This window comes from Carcharodon carcharias, chromosome 15, assembly GCF_017639515.1.
Source record: "Carcharodon carcharias isolate sCarCar2 chromosome 15, sCarCar2.pri, whole genome shotgun sequence".
Taxonomy (NCBI): domain Eukaryota; kingdom Metazoa; phylum Chordata; class Chondrichthyes; order Lamniformes; family Lamnidae; genus Carcharodon; species Carcharodon carcharias.
The window spans coordinates 23,217,926-23,232,676 of NC_054481.1; the positions used below are offsets into that span (position 1 = coordinate 23,217,926).

General features: G+C 42.9%; 1 protein-coding gene across 1 annotated transcript; it reads right to left on the reverse strand.

Moving 5' to 3' along the window:
- Positions 1–1,348: 1,348 nt before the first annotated feature.
- On the reverse strand, positions 1,349–13,589 carry LOC121287980 (cytochrome P450 2K1-like). The gene is made up of 9 exons (XM_041206156.1): positions 13,424–13,589; positions 9,229–9,391; positions 8,236–8,319; positions 6,972–7,132; positions 6,087–6,260; positions 5,290–5,431; positions 4,945–5,132; positions 3,043–3,184; positions 1,349–1,527 (listed from the first exon to the last, which is right to left on the reverse strand). The coding sequence occupies exons 1-9, from the start codon at positions 13,460–13,462 to the stop codon at positions 1,349–1,351; spliced, it is 1,272 nt and encodes a 423-aa protein (XP_041062090.1). The 5' UTR covers positions 13,463–13,589.
- Between the last annotated feature and the right edge of the window lie 1,162 nt (positions 13,590–14,751).

The following is a 14,751-nucleotide window of genomic DNA, read 5'->3' on the forward strand; positions in this document are numbered from 1 at the left end:
CCTGCAAGGACGATGGGAGCAGAGACAATCACTGATTTCAGAAGGAAACTGGATGGGCACTTGAGAAAAATAAACTTACAGGGCTATGGGGATAGAGCGAAGGAATGAGATTAAGTGGATTGATCTGCAGAAACCCAGTATGAGTTCAACGGATTGAATGGTCACCTTCCTTGCTCTAATCACTCTACTCTATGATCACTCTAATGTCTCCATGTGTTCAAGATTAATGTCCAGGACACTGCTAGGACCAACCCAGAGAAAAATCATAGCAGCGTCAAAAATTTGTGTCCCTTTTTCATTCTTTGAACAATTTATCAGATATAAAAATATAGATGGTGGGGATAAAAGGCTGACATCCTATGAAGAGGCTGAAGTCCACTAATTGGCTTGCTCTGTGAGAATGGACATAAATACAGGAAATGCTGGAAAAACTCAGCAGGTCTGGTTGCATCTGTGGAGAGAGAAACAGAGTTAACGTTCTGAATCCATATGACTCTTCTTTAGAGCTGTGGTGACGGTCTGGAATGCGCTGCCTGGGAGGGTGTTGGAGGCGGGTTGCTTCACATCCTTTGAAAAGTACCTGGATGAGACCTTGGCATGTCATAACATTCAAGGCTATGGGCCAAGTGCTGGTAAATGGGATTAGGTTGGTAGGTCAGATGTTTCTCACGTGTCAGTGCAGACTCGATGGGCCGAAGGGCCTCTTCTGCACTGTACGATTCTGTGATACGGGCTTGAAACGCTAACTCTGTTTCTCTCTCCACAGATGCCTGATCTGCTGAGTTTTTCCCGCATTTACTGTTTTTATTTCAGTTTTCCAGTCTGTGCAGTATTTTGTTTTTATTTTAGTCAGAATGGACATGTTGGGCAACCAATGGCAGTGGCATAGGGGTGGGTCAGTTGGAGATGAGAGGTCAAATGATGAAGCCTCCAGGAATACATCCATCCAACTTACCAATCACATGGAAGAGTGATCTTTTCTTTTAGAACAGCCAAATAACTGCACACTATTGTGTATCACACAAAAGGAGCACATGGGTGGAGTGTGGGGCTGATTTATCCTTAATGATGGGTGTAGTGAAATCTTAACTATGTTTGTAAGGAGAGACTGATGATTTCACCAAAACTGGCACTCATCCATCATTCATAATTAGCAAATGCACCATTAATGATATGGATCCCCATCCACACAACTTACTGTCAAACACCCTGCTTCTTAGATGAAGCCCACTCACTCTCCAGTTTAATGGCCACTATGTTAAAAAAAACACCCACACACACCTTTCTAGAATTGATTAAGGAAGTTGAGAAAAGGAAAATCAGGTAAATCATGAACGAGGTGTTTACGTTAGCGACGGACAGCACACACGTACGGGTACTTCGGGAATGAAGTAAATCCCACACCAGACTCGAGCCCCAATTCACTGACATTCGGCGGAACTTGAAACTTAAATTTTTGTATCAGAGCAGTAAAGAACAGGAACAGTTCCATCTTAGCCAGGGTCTCACCAACACAGGCCCTCCGACCTGCAAAAAATACAATTGCAAAAAACTTCAAAGCTGCTCTTCAGATAAAAAAACAAAACTATTCAGAATGATTTTTAAAATAACAAACATGGAATTCATCTTTATACAGGGGTTCCAACACAAACACGTCTTGAGGTCCTGCGACCAGTTTTCACGGCTGCTCAAATTGAAAATAAATTCCTTAATGGTTTAAGGCGCCAGCCAGAGCTCAGTGGGCAGCACAATCATCTCTCAAACACCGGGGTTTGTGAGTTCAAGCCTATAATGACCACAGTATAAAAAATGTTAGAAGCAGCAAGAAGTATTAATGTCACAATCTATGGGCATAATTGGACAGTTGATAGTTTTGGTTTCACACAGTTCAATATAATGTCTGTGTAATAGGAATGTAATGAATACAAGATCTGCTTCAATCTCTGGAGAGGCTGATCATCTGCCTGGGCAGGAAGCTGGTGCAACAGTTCCCACTGCCATGAACATTGGCTGGCAAAACTTCCGACACATAGCGTGATCATCGCTGGGTGGGGCTTTTGCTGGTATAGCGACAGTTAAAGTTAACCAGTGAAGGACTGATCACCCAACCGTTGGTTAATAGCCAAGTGACAATAGTTCGGGCATGAGATGGGCATACATGGTGAGAAAACCCTTCCAGAGCATAGGAAGCGATATTAGGAGAAAGAAGAAACCTACGGGACAGCCCCGATCAACTTAGAAGAGGAACAACTGTGGTCAGGTTTGACCTCTGTGACCTGCATTCTTCTTAGTCAATCCATCTGAGGGGTAACTGCATGTATAAACCAAACGTCATTTGGAATACGTGTAGTTTAGTTCACTTATTGAATATTGCTTAATAAAATCCTACTAGGTTGAAATATTTGTCCTTGTGGTTTCTGTGCCTTGGGCTCGGAACAGAACAACAGACTTCAGAGTCTCTCACAAAAAGGTCCTACAAGCTCTGCTCCAGAGACTTGAGCACAAAATCCAGGCTGACACTCCCTGTGCAGAACTGGGAGTGCAACTGTCAGAGGGGCTATCTTTCGGGTGAGATGCTAAACCCAAGTGCTACCATTGTGTGTAAATTGCCTGCAGTGTTTCCCTACATTTCAATATTGACTATGATTCAAAGACATTGGCGTGATGAACCTTATGATGCCCTGAAATTATGAAAGTGCATTTTTAGAAATTAAAGTTCCATTAATTCCCAGTCTGTGTTTCATTAGCTGGTCTCAACTTTGCAGAGGTAAGTAGGTTTCGGCAGTCTTAGGAAAAAGTCAAAATGGCCCGAATTCCAGCTTCTGATAGCTTTCAACCGGGGAGTGAGCATGTGCACAGATAGTGGATCAGACTTTGCAATGACAGTAGCCCATGCGTTTGCAGCCCCACAACCACATTACCCCCCCAAAAAAAGATAATAAAAATGCAATTTCCTTAATGCTACATTTCCATTTTATTTTCGCCAACAAGGGAGGGAAAATTCCACCAATATATAATCCAAAAACTAATAAGTTGTGCTACCTGCAGAGAAAGGCATGAAGGCATCTCTCTTCACAAACTTGCCCTCAACGTCCAGAAAGTGAGACGGGTTGAACTCATTTGGTTTTTCCCATTGGGTTTTATCGTACAGCACAGAGGACAGCAATGGAATCACGTGGGTTCCCTAAAATATTCAAATATCATTTCAATATGATTTCATTGTTATATTTAAAAGGCACTACTGAAAATACTTGCACTGGTGTTAATTTAAAGAAAACATTTCCATTCCAATTCTGGCCTCCTGAACATCTCCGAATTTATTCACACTGCCAGCGGAGACCATGCTGGTCTCCTGGGCCCTTAATTCTGGAATACCCTGCCTTATCCTCTCCACTTGTCCAAGCCTCTCCCCTTCAGGCCCTACTTTTGTGCTAGCCATGTCTTAGTTGGTTGCATGTTCACCTCTGTGTCACAAGGTTCTGGGTTCAAATCCAACTGCAGGGCTTGTGCACAAAAATTGCCACTACGATACAAGAGTACTGCTATGTCAGAGGTATTTTCTTTCGGAGGAGACATTGAAATGAACGGAGGTGCCATTTCTGTCTACTAGTGATGTAAAAGATCATCTGGTTATTACTACAACATTCTTGGTATTGGTAAACTAATACAAAATACTTAATTAGTCTGCAGTGGTATATGAAACAGGAGCTTTATTGGAACATATCTTACTGCTCTGACTTACATTGTCCTTGAGGCTGTATGCACTATCAAATCATGTAATGTTGCATCACTCCCTGTGATGATATACAATTAGAATTAATTATTAATAACCCAATGTGATACATTGCACTAGACTACAATTATCACATTGCTGTTTGTGGGAGTTTACTGTGCGCATTATCGGCTGTTGCATTTCTTACTTTTTTAAAAATTCATTCACGGGATGTGGGCTTCGCTGGCTGGGCCAGCATTTATAGCCCATCCCTAGTTGCCCTTGAGAAGGTGGTGGTGAGCTGCCTTCCTGAACCGCTGAAGTCCATGTGGTGTAGGTACACCCACAGTGCTGTTAGGAAGGGAGTTCCAGGATTTTGACCCAGCGACAATAAAGGAACGGCGATATATTTCCAAGTCAGGTTGGGGAGTAACTTAGAGGGGAACTTCTGGGTGGTAGTGTTCCCATCTATCTGCTGCCCTTGTCCTTCTAGTTAGTAACGGCCGAGGGTTTGGAAGATGCTGTCTAAGGAACCGTGGTGAATCCCTGCACAGATTATTTACAACGATGACTGCACTTCGAAAATATTTCATTGGCTCTAAAGTGCTTTGGGACATCCGGTAGTTGTACAAAGCACAACATAATTGCAAGTCTTCGTCTAAACCCTGCCTCTTTGACCAAGCTATGTTACCTGTCCTGGTATCTCCCTACGTGGCTCGGTGTCAAACTTTTTGATATTGCTCCTGAACAGTTCCTTGGGACAGTTTACTACATTAAAAGGTGCTATGCAATGTAAGTTGTTGTTGTTAAGTGGTATACTTTTGATTTATTCTCCATTCTCCCCTGCTTTCTTTACTCCTTTACAGCTTAAAATAACTTAAAATGATGCAACAAAGATTTTGCCCATCATTTCTGTGCCAGGTCTTTGATTGAGCTGTCCAATTAGTCCCACTCCTCTGCTCTTTCTCTACTACCAGATGAACAACTAGCAACTGCAATAAAACATCCCAAAGCATTTAGGCATTGACAGATTGTTTAGATTATATATAAAACAGTACATGAGATAAGTATTAGCCATTTGGGCACCAATGGTGCACAATGCAATGAGATTCAGCCTTGAGAGCTCTTACCCTTCCCCACCGCGCCATCACACCAACACCCCCCCCCCCCTCACTCTCTATTAAATGTCAGAATATCAGGCCCCAGTTGTGGCCATACTTCTCCCAGGGTACCTTTGGAATGAAGTATCCTTTGAAGTTTAAGTCCACTGTGGTTTCATGTGTGATGCTCAGTGGCACAATGTCACCAAACCTCTGGATTTCATGGATCACTGCATCAGTGTATGGCAAACTTTTTCGATCTTCAGCTCTGGGAGATCGTTCTGATCCAATAACTCTGATAATTTCCTCATGAACTTTTCCTGCAAGCCAAGCACGTTTTTAAAATGATTGGAATTATGGATATGACTTTATTCAGACAAATTTAAAATCACACCCAGGGTAATCCAGGAATATGAAGCTTACAAAATTATTCAACAAGATCAGCTCCAGAGAGGAACCAATCCAACTGCTACTTACTCTGAATCTCTGGATATTTCATCATCAGGAGCATTCCCCAACGAATTGTGGTCGAGGTGGTCTCCATCCCTGCAGCAAACAGGTTGGTTGCGGTGTATGTTAAGTTGTTTTCATGGAAGTATGAATTGGGATTGTCCAATTCCTACAAGAATTAACACCACAAGGACCCAGAATTAGGATTAGAATCTGTAGAATGCGGCATGTGATACATAATTAACCTGAAACTGGGAAATGTAGCACAGGAAGGGGGCCAGGAATAAGAGGCAGCAGTGGGATTACTCCAGTGTGGTGCTGAGGGAATGCTGCACTGTCAGAGGTGTCACTTTCAGATAAGATGTTAAACCAAGGCCCAGTCTGTTCTCTCAGGTAGAGGTATTACAAAAAAAAAAGCAGGGGAGTTCTCACTGGTATCCTAAGACTGTTTTGAGATCAAATACAGCAGTGCTTTCTCAGTGAGAATTTTTATTGAACTGATGTAAAATGCAGCCGAGAGAGAGCTCCTGCATGACAGAGTTCACATGGCTACAGCAGGCCAGATAGGACATGTAGTACTGTTGCATTTCAAAACCTAAAAATCCCCTTTTTCCTAAGGAACAAAAGACAAAACAGTTATGAAAGTCACAATGCAAATGGCAGTCCTGCCTTTTGAAATGTATCACTCTTTACATAGAATCATACATTTACAGCACATCATGCCCTGCTCGATTGAACAAAGTTGCCTTTTATGCCCCAAAATATCATAAACATAACTTATAGAAAATCTACAGTACTTGTTAAGAATTAAGTGGAGTTTCTACCTGCTGTTGTCTCAACATGAATGCATCAATAAAACTCCTGAGGTCATTCACATCCAGTTTCTGACGATTTTTGTTAAAGAAGTTCTTGAAGAAAGCAATACTCTGCTTGGTGTTGGAGAAAAAAATTTTGTGTGATCCAGGAAGAAATCCCAAGAAGGGAAATGCATTGTACAACTATTGAACAAAAGAAAGTAATGCTATTTACATTAATGTCAAAGCGATCCAATAACCTGTTCACATCTCAGTCTTCTGTAATTAGAAAATTGCAATAAATAAATCTTTAAAATATGAATCTATCACCTTAAAGTGTCCAAACTGTGTACCCATTAGTGATTGTCTTATTAAACAACTCTAGTACAAATGTTAGATTGTTACCAACCTGTATCTTTTTAGTTCAGATTTGCAACATTCCTCTTCTTTATTAAATAACAGCACAGGAACAGGAGGAGTCTATTTAGTCCCTTGAACCTGATTCCCCCATTAAGTTAGATCATGGCTAATCTCTATCTGAAAATCTATTTATCTGTCTTGGCTCCATAATCCAAAGGTTCTCAAACGGGCTCAAACACAACTGACAGAATAACCTCCTTCCAGTAAACTATTGAGGCGTGCTTCTATGGCACATAGCTTAAGAGAGTTTTTGTCTGGAAAATACGGAGATATTTTTTTCCCTCCATATTTAATTAGATAATTAAACAGGGTGCAACTCAAAATCTTGACTAATGTTCTTATCTAAATTAACCAGCCATGTAAAAAAGCAACTTTACTAATATATTGCACCACAGATTCTTGGAGACTCCACTCACCGATCCCTTCCAGCTACTGCTAGGTCCAAATGTTCTTTTCTGGAATATATTTCTGTGGCTAATGAAAAATTAGATTTACCTGGACCATAGTCGAACCAGCGAGTTGAATGTTTTCGTTCACTTTCTTTACTAAACTGACAAACATTTCATCCTCATAATCAAATCTGTCCCCAAAAACTATAGAGCAAATTATGTTGGCCGCAGCAGAGTTCAGTTTGATGGTTGGATTAAAGGGTTGGCCTGCAAAAAAAAACACACACAAACTAGTGCTGATCCTTTGCAGTAAAATCACAATTGAATTCCTCATCAGGTGATTAAGACACTAGGCTTGTTCCCGAGGCCATTAAAGGAAGGCAGAGAGGAGTTAGCAGGGACTCTGATTACAATTTTCTAATCCGTTTTAGATATACAAATTGTGCTGGGGAAATGGAGAACAGTTCATGAATTGGGAGATGGATAGACTAGAAAACTATGAACCAGTTGCTTACATCAGTTGTGGGAGAACCCCTTGAATTCATGTCAGGGAAGATACAGAGCCACGGACACAAAGCAGTCAGTGAGATGGCCTTTGGATCGTTCTAGAAAAAAGCTAGCAGAGGCACAATGGATCAAATGTCTTCTTTCTGTAATTCTGGCCCAGAACTTCCAATCTCTGGGAGGTCGTACCCCAAAGGTATCCCAGAAGGTGAGCAATGCCACAATCAGCCCCAGAAGTCCCCATGCAAAGACTGAATGGGGATCTCCCAGGAAGTTTGAACTTCCGTTGGGCAATTACCCTGCACTGGGAACCATCCAATATTCTGATTTAAATCGCAGACTTTGGATGGTTCTGACTCTTTTAGCAGAATAGTTATCCAGGAAAAGTTAGAACAATTAAAATCACTTCTAACTCCTGAGTAACTATGGTGCTGAACCATCCCCCCGCCAACACCTCACTGAACTCCCTGACTACACCCCCAAGCAACCACCCTACTCCCTCACCTACATACCTTACAGACTTACCTTCTCTCCTGTCAAATTGGCCAGGACCCTTAAACCTACCTGGTTTAAAGCACCGAATGCCATAAAAAGGGCATCATCATTCCCCCAGATGCTGCTGCGCTGCACTGAAGAGTCCCAGGGGCTGATACACTGCACATTCCTCTGCAGGCCCGTGTTGGAAGATCGGGCAAGAAATGTGCAGCTCCTGATGTAGGCAATCTGACAGTGATTGGCACTCCTCGGAAATTCAGGCCCATGGATTTCTGTGATTCCTTCATGCGCATCTACATCTATAAATAATTAGAAATGCACAGAGAAAAGAAACACTGATAATTCCGTTAATTTACCTCACACAAACTCACCTTTATAAGAATCAATCATTTTTATCAGAAAATCGGTTTCCTCAATTATTTTGTCTTCAATGGTTTTTTTGCCCATTCCAAAATCTCGTAACGTGGTTAAGGTGAATCTTCGCATTTGCTTCCATGACTCCCCATGACCAAAAATAATACCTACAATTAAATCCATTAGAAAGAAGTCATAAAAACTTCAAATATAAAGAAAAATGTTCGCATTTAACAGGTATTATCCATCTCTTCAGTGGTCAATTAACCTGACTAGAAAGTGATGGAAGTCTCAAAAATGCTGTTGGCGACATTAGGGTTATATTTGTGTGACATTACCTTTCTCATAAAGACAAAATTATATCACATTTACAGCACAGAAACAGGCCATTCAGCCCAACTGGTCTATGTTGGTGTTTATGCTCCACATGAGCCTCCTCCCTACCTGCTTCATCTAATGCACACGGCAATTGGCTTTGGGTCAATTGTTAACTTTAAATTTGAGATTGTTGGTTTCTGTTAACCAAAAGCGTGAAGGAATCTAGAGCAGAGGCAGGTATGGGGAGTTAGGTCACAGATATGGTCTCACTGAGTGTCAGAACAAGTTCGAGGGACCAAATGGTCTCCCCCAGCTCTTAGGTTTGCAGCCCTAACAGCATATCCTTCAAATTCTTAATGTATTAATAAAGATATTAACATCTCTGTGTGAAACATGGAAAATAGGGTGACAAATGAATTTGCTAATCATTCCTACACTAACATCACCAAATGTAACTTATAGCAAATCGTTTTCAGATATTGTGTGATTAATTAGAATCATGTTTTATAGAAACTACAGGAAATTAGTTACCAATCTTATTCAAAGGGTTGGTTTTTATCTTAAAACATTAAGCTTTAGAAAAATGAACATTGGCCAAACTCTGAAATTCATTAATTATCTGAACCAGGGCAGAATGCAGCCAGATTTTAACTTATAGATTTTACAATAATGAAGTTAAAGGTGAGAATTACCATGTCCCTTTACGGTCGTCTCAAATATTGGGATGCATGCTCTTTCACCAAATTCCTCTGCATGGTTAACAAGTGCATCCTTCACTGCCTCATAGCCGGTCAGCACCACCACATTTCTGGGTCCTAGCTTGATGCTGAATACTGTGCCGTATTTCTCAGATAGCTAGAACAAAAAGAATAAATTTCCACGAACAACTGATTCAACTGTTTACATTGCACGTCTTGTGCTGCTTCTGAATAATACTTCGTAACATGTTCACCAGGGATGAGGAAACACCATAGCTTGATAATGACACTTGCAGTCACCTGATACTGGTACTTACCATAGAGAGTAGTATAGGGAGTCTGGATCTTCATGTAATGAATCTCTGGGATGAGTGGGCTGCAGCCAAGAAAAGTGAAAGTGTAATTTATGTAAGAGCTCACTGGAATGTGAGGTTGCAAACGAATTCACATTGTACAATTACTGCCCTTGCTTGGTCAGGTGGCAGAAGTGAACACAAGCAAGCCAGCCAGACTATGGTTCCCTGTGGTGTGTGAAGATAGTGGGTGTGCCTGACTGGCACAGGGTGAATACAAGGTGGCTGCTGACAGGATAGTGAGCATTCAGCAACATGTTGTATTAGGAATGTGGCACAGCAATTGCACGGTGATAAGATTGGTAATGTTAAGTTTTGTGTATCTCCCCATTGTTATGGGAGTTCCCAGAGATCCACATGTGTGTGGTGGGTGGCTCCCTGCACCATTGGGAATCCCACTATCCTGACAAAGCCACATGCCCTCTCACCCTGCTTGTTCCTGCTGAGGAAGAGATGGTGTACTCGCCTCATCGGGATTACATGACCTCCATGACCTCCCTCATGTTCCGATGGATGTCATACGTGGTTATTTTCAAGATGTTGCCTGTTCCTACCTGTAGAGACCAGGGCACATAAAAATTTGCTGACACCGTGACCTTGACGGCTGCTGTCAGGGCTATCCTTGCAAGGGGAATGGAATATAAAAGTAGGGAAGTTTTACTGCTACTGAACCAGACCATATCTGGAGTACTGCATGCAGTTGTGGTTTTTTGGAAAAAGGATATAATTGCATCAGAAGCAGTTCAGAAAAAGTTCGCTCAACTCATTCCTGGGATGAAGGGCATACGTCAAGGAAGGTTGAATAGGTTGGACCTACATATTTCTAGTGTGTGACTCGATGTCACGTTGTAGGAGGTGTCACAGTCCAGTTGCTACCTCCCTGCTGACTCTGAGTCACCCAGGCATTGATCCTGCGTCACTGGTCAGGTGGGAGAAATGTTCCTGAAAAACCCTTCTGTGGAGAACCCCTCCTTTCCCTCTGTCCTTGCAGGGCTTTCCCTCTGAAGCATTCACTCTGTTTGATGGACATTTTGCAGACCAGGAACTACTGCACCCACAGAGTCCATATCTCAGTCACCAAATCAAATGCCCCTCCTGATTTTAAATGCCAGCTTTCCAAAACATATCCAAAAACCACACCACATCACTTCCACGAATTTAGTCTAAGCAGAAGTGAGTCAAAAGCATGTCACATAGGAACATAGGAGCAGGAGTAGGCCATGTGGCCCTTCATACCTTCTCCATGCGCTCTCAACTCCACTTTCCTGTCTGCCTCACATAATCCTCATCTGTCAAAAATCTATCGAACTCATCCTTGAATAAATTCAATGACACAGCCTCCACTGCTTTCTGGGGAAGAGAATTCCACAGAATAACGACCCTCAGAGAGAGAAAAAAACCTCATCTCTGTCTTAAAAGGGAAACCCCTATTTTTAAAATTGTGTCCCCTCGTTCTGGTCTCCCCTACAAGAGGAAACATCTTCCTGGTATCCAATCTATCGGGATCTTAGATGTTTCAGTAAGATCACCTCTCGTTCTTCTAAATTCCAATGAATTTAGGTGCAACCTGTTCAACGTTTCTTCATAAAACAAGTCTTTCATTCCAGGAATGAGTCAAGTGAACTTTCTCTGAAGTGCTTCTTTTTTTTCTTTATTCTTCCATGGGCCACATGTGTCACTGGTCTTGCCACCTTTTGTTGCCCATCCCCAATTGCCCTTAAACTGACTGACTTGCTAGGCTATTTCAGAGGGAGTCAACCACACTGCTATGGATCTGGAGTCACATGTAGGCCAGACCAGGTAAGGATAGCAGATTTCCTTTACAGTCACCATTACTTAGACTAGTTTTAAGTCCAGATTTTATTAACTGACTTTAAATTCCGCCAGCTGCTGTCTCCCCAGAACATTAGCATGGGCCTCTGGATTACTAGTCCAGTGATAGGACCACTGAACCATTGTCAAGAAGACCAAAACTGTACATAGTACTCTAGGTGTGGTCTCAGCAACACCCTATAAAGCTGCAGTAAATCTTCCTTACTTTTACAATTTATTCCCCTAGCAATAAACACCAACATTCCATTTGCCTTCCTAATCCCTTGCTGTACCTGCATACTAACCTTCTTGTGATCTTTGTACCAGGACACCCAGATCTCCCTGTACCACTGAGTTCTGCAATCTCTTCCAATTTAAATAATACGCTGTTTTTCTATTCTTCCTGCCAAAATGGACAAGTTCACATTTTCCCACATTATACTCCATCTGTCAAATCTTTGCCCACTCATATAACCTATTTCTTTACTTCCTCTTGAAATCTTATGGCCCTACCTATCCTAGTGTCATTGGCAAAATTTAGTCCCTTCATATGAGTGATTGATATGGATGGTAAATAGTTGAGGGCCCCAGCACTGATTCCTATGGCACTCCACAAGTTACAGCTTGCCATCCCAAAAAAGACCCATTTATCCCTAATCTCTGTTTCCTGTTAGCTAACCAATTCTTTATCCATGCTAATATGTTATCCATATACCATGAGCTCTAATTTTGTCTGGTGGCACCCTTTTGGAAATCCAAGTACACCACTTCTATAGTTTCCCCTTTATCCACCTTGCAGCCTCTGTTAGCACACAACCTGGGCATTAACTAAGCAGGATCAAGTATTCTCAGATAAACTTAGAACCTGTTTGTCTTTTAATGCGGAGTGTTTTCAAGGGCAGAAGCCATGCAGCTAAGCAGAGGGCCTGGAGGTGTGAAGCTGGTCACTCTAGGACTTGAGTGAATGGTTTTGTTCTCTTGGGTCAGAGCTGCTCTCGAGGTAGTCGGAGCTTGGGACCCAGGTTGTGTTCAAAATCACGAAGGAGCCAAACAAAGTAAATAGGGAGAGACCATTCCCATTGGTGGAAGGGCCGAGAACCAGGGGGCAGTAATTTAAGGAAAAAACACCAAAGGTGATGTGAGGAAAATCTTTTTAACGCAGCGAGTGGTTGGGATCTGGAATGCACTGTCCAGGAGAATGGTGGAGGCAGATTTAAGCATGACTTTCAAAAGGGAATTGGATAATTATGTGAAGTGAACGTTCTCTGAACTGTTTCTAATGCAAGTATACCCTTCCTTAAATAAGGAGACCAAAACTGTCCCCAGTACTCCAGGTGCAATCGCACCACTGTCCTATACATTTGAAGCATATCTTCCCTACTTTTATTCATCATTCCCCTGGCATTAAAGGCCAACATTCCATTTACCTTCCTAATAACCTGCTGTATCTGAATGCTAACTTTTGTAATTCATGTACGAGCGCACCCAGATCCCTCTGTACTGCAGCATTTTTGCAGTCTCTACATTTAAATAATATTCTACTTTTCTATTCATTCTCAGCAGGCAACCTCACGTTTTCCCACATTATACTCAATCTGCCAAATTTTTGCACGCTTGCTCAACCTACCTATATCCCTTTGCAGAATCCTTGTGCCTTTGGTTCACAACTTGAAGGGCTGTTCCTCAATTTTTGACGGCACTTCGGTCGAACACGCCTGATCTTTGGCCACCAGGTGTGCAGGGGAGCGGGCAAATCAGAGGAATTCCCTGTGGAATTGTGGTGGAGAGTGACAGGAGGACAACAGGGGTACAACACTACACCCAGTTTCTTTCCCTGCCCCAACATGATGACAATTTACCAGCATTGCCTCTGGGGAGAAATCAGCTGCTCTCTGGTTCGTTTTCAGTGTGTCAACAATTTGCATTCATGTAGCGCCTTTGGGGCAGAAGTGAACTTCTCGAGGCGCTAAACAGAGGTAACAAACAGGTTTCCCGTTTACTGTAAGAATCTGGTTCCCTCTTACCTCCATCAAAGATTTGTGCAGCTTCTTCAGATCCAACATGTGCAGGTTGCCAATCACTGGGAGAGGAGCGGGACCCGGAGGAAAGTTGGCGATTCCATGAGATTTAGACCCGGCGTTAAAATACACGAGGAGGATAATGGTCAGAAACCCAAACAAAACCAGGGTGACGGTATCCAAAGGGAAAACACTTACAATCGACATCCTGGGCAGTAAACTGGCGATGCGTCCTTGTCACAGTTTATGTATCTTCCTAAATGAGCTCCAAAAACCCCAAGGATAAGTCTCTCACAGGCCGAGGAGGTTGTTCAGTTGTTGCTCCCTAACCAACTGGACTTACCACTGCTGAAACTTTGTCCTGTAGTTAGCTGGGGGTGGGCTAAAGCCTCTTCACCTTTAACAGGAAAAAAAGCGGGACCATAAGAAACGTAGTCCCTTGCTCGGGCTCTCAAACGCTCAACCACACAACAGTCGCCAGGTACAACAGACGCACCTCCCAAGCAACGAGAAATAACATGGGTGTCGATTACACAAGAGAGCAAAAAGAATGAATAGGTTCCTCGTGAGTAAACCATTACTTTTCTCCCCCTCTGCTTGGGGACTATATATAAAATGACCTTCTCCTGGGAAACCGCGAGACCAGCGAAGGGTCAATCAAGTTAAGACGTCGGTGGAAAGATTGGGGGATTAACAGTTCCAGTCGGAATTATTGGGTGAATTAATAAGGTTCAGGTTTAGAGGCATTCATCGAAATCATTCGTTCAAGCGGGGCACTGGCTGCGTTGTCGAAGAGGGAATAGTTTGTTCTTTTGGTCATGGGTGAGACATCTGGGTGCCACCTGGTGTTTGCAAGTTCCCGCGCCATGTGGGGACTTCCAGGACACTTCGTGGGAGAGCGCGTGTGTAGGAAGAGTCTGCAGCTGCTCGAGCTCCAGCGCTGGATCCCCGAGCCTTGAAGGGCAGCTCGCTGGAGGCATATCCGAGCATCAGGGAGGCGAGTGACCATCGGCCGGAGTAGGAAGAGGCCGGAGCTTTTAGGAGTGTGTGTGCCGCACTCACAAACAGGTACTCAGGGCTGGAGACTGTGGGGAGTGACGATAACTGCAGACTGGACCATGGCACCAATGGCCAAGGGGCTGTAACAGGTGGGACCAGCAAAGAGTAGAAATTGTTATAGAAGATTCCATAGTCAGGGGGCAGGTGGGGATTTCAGTAACTATCGTGTTGAGATCTACATGGTGTATTGCCTCCCTGGTGCCAGGGTAAAAGACATCAGGGAGAGGGTATAGAATATACTGCAGAGGGAAGGGACTGAGCCAGAAGTTGTGGTA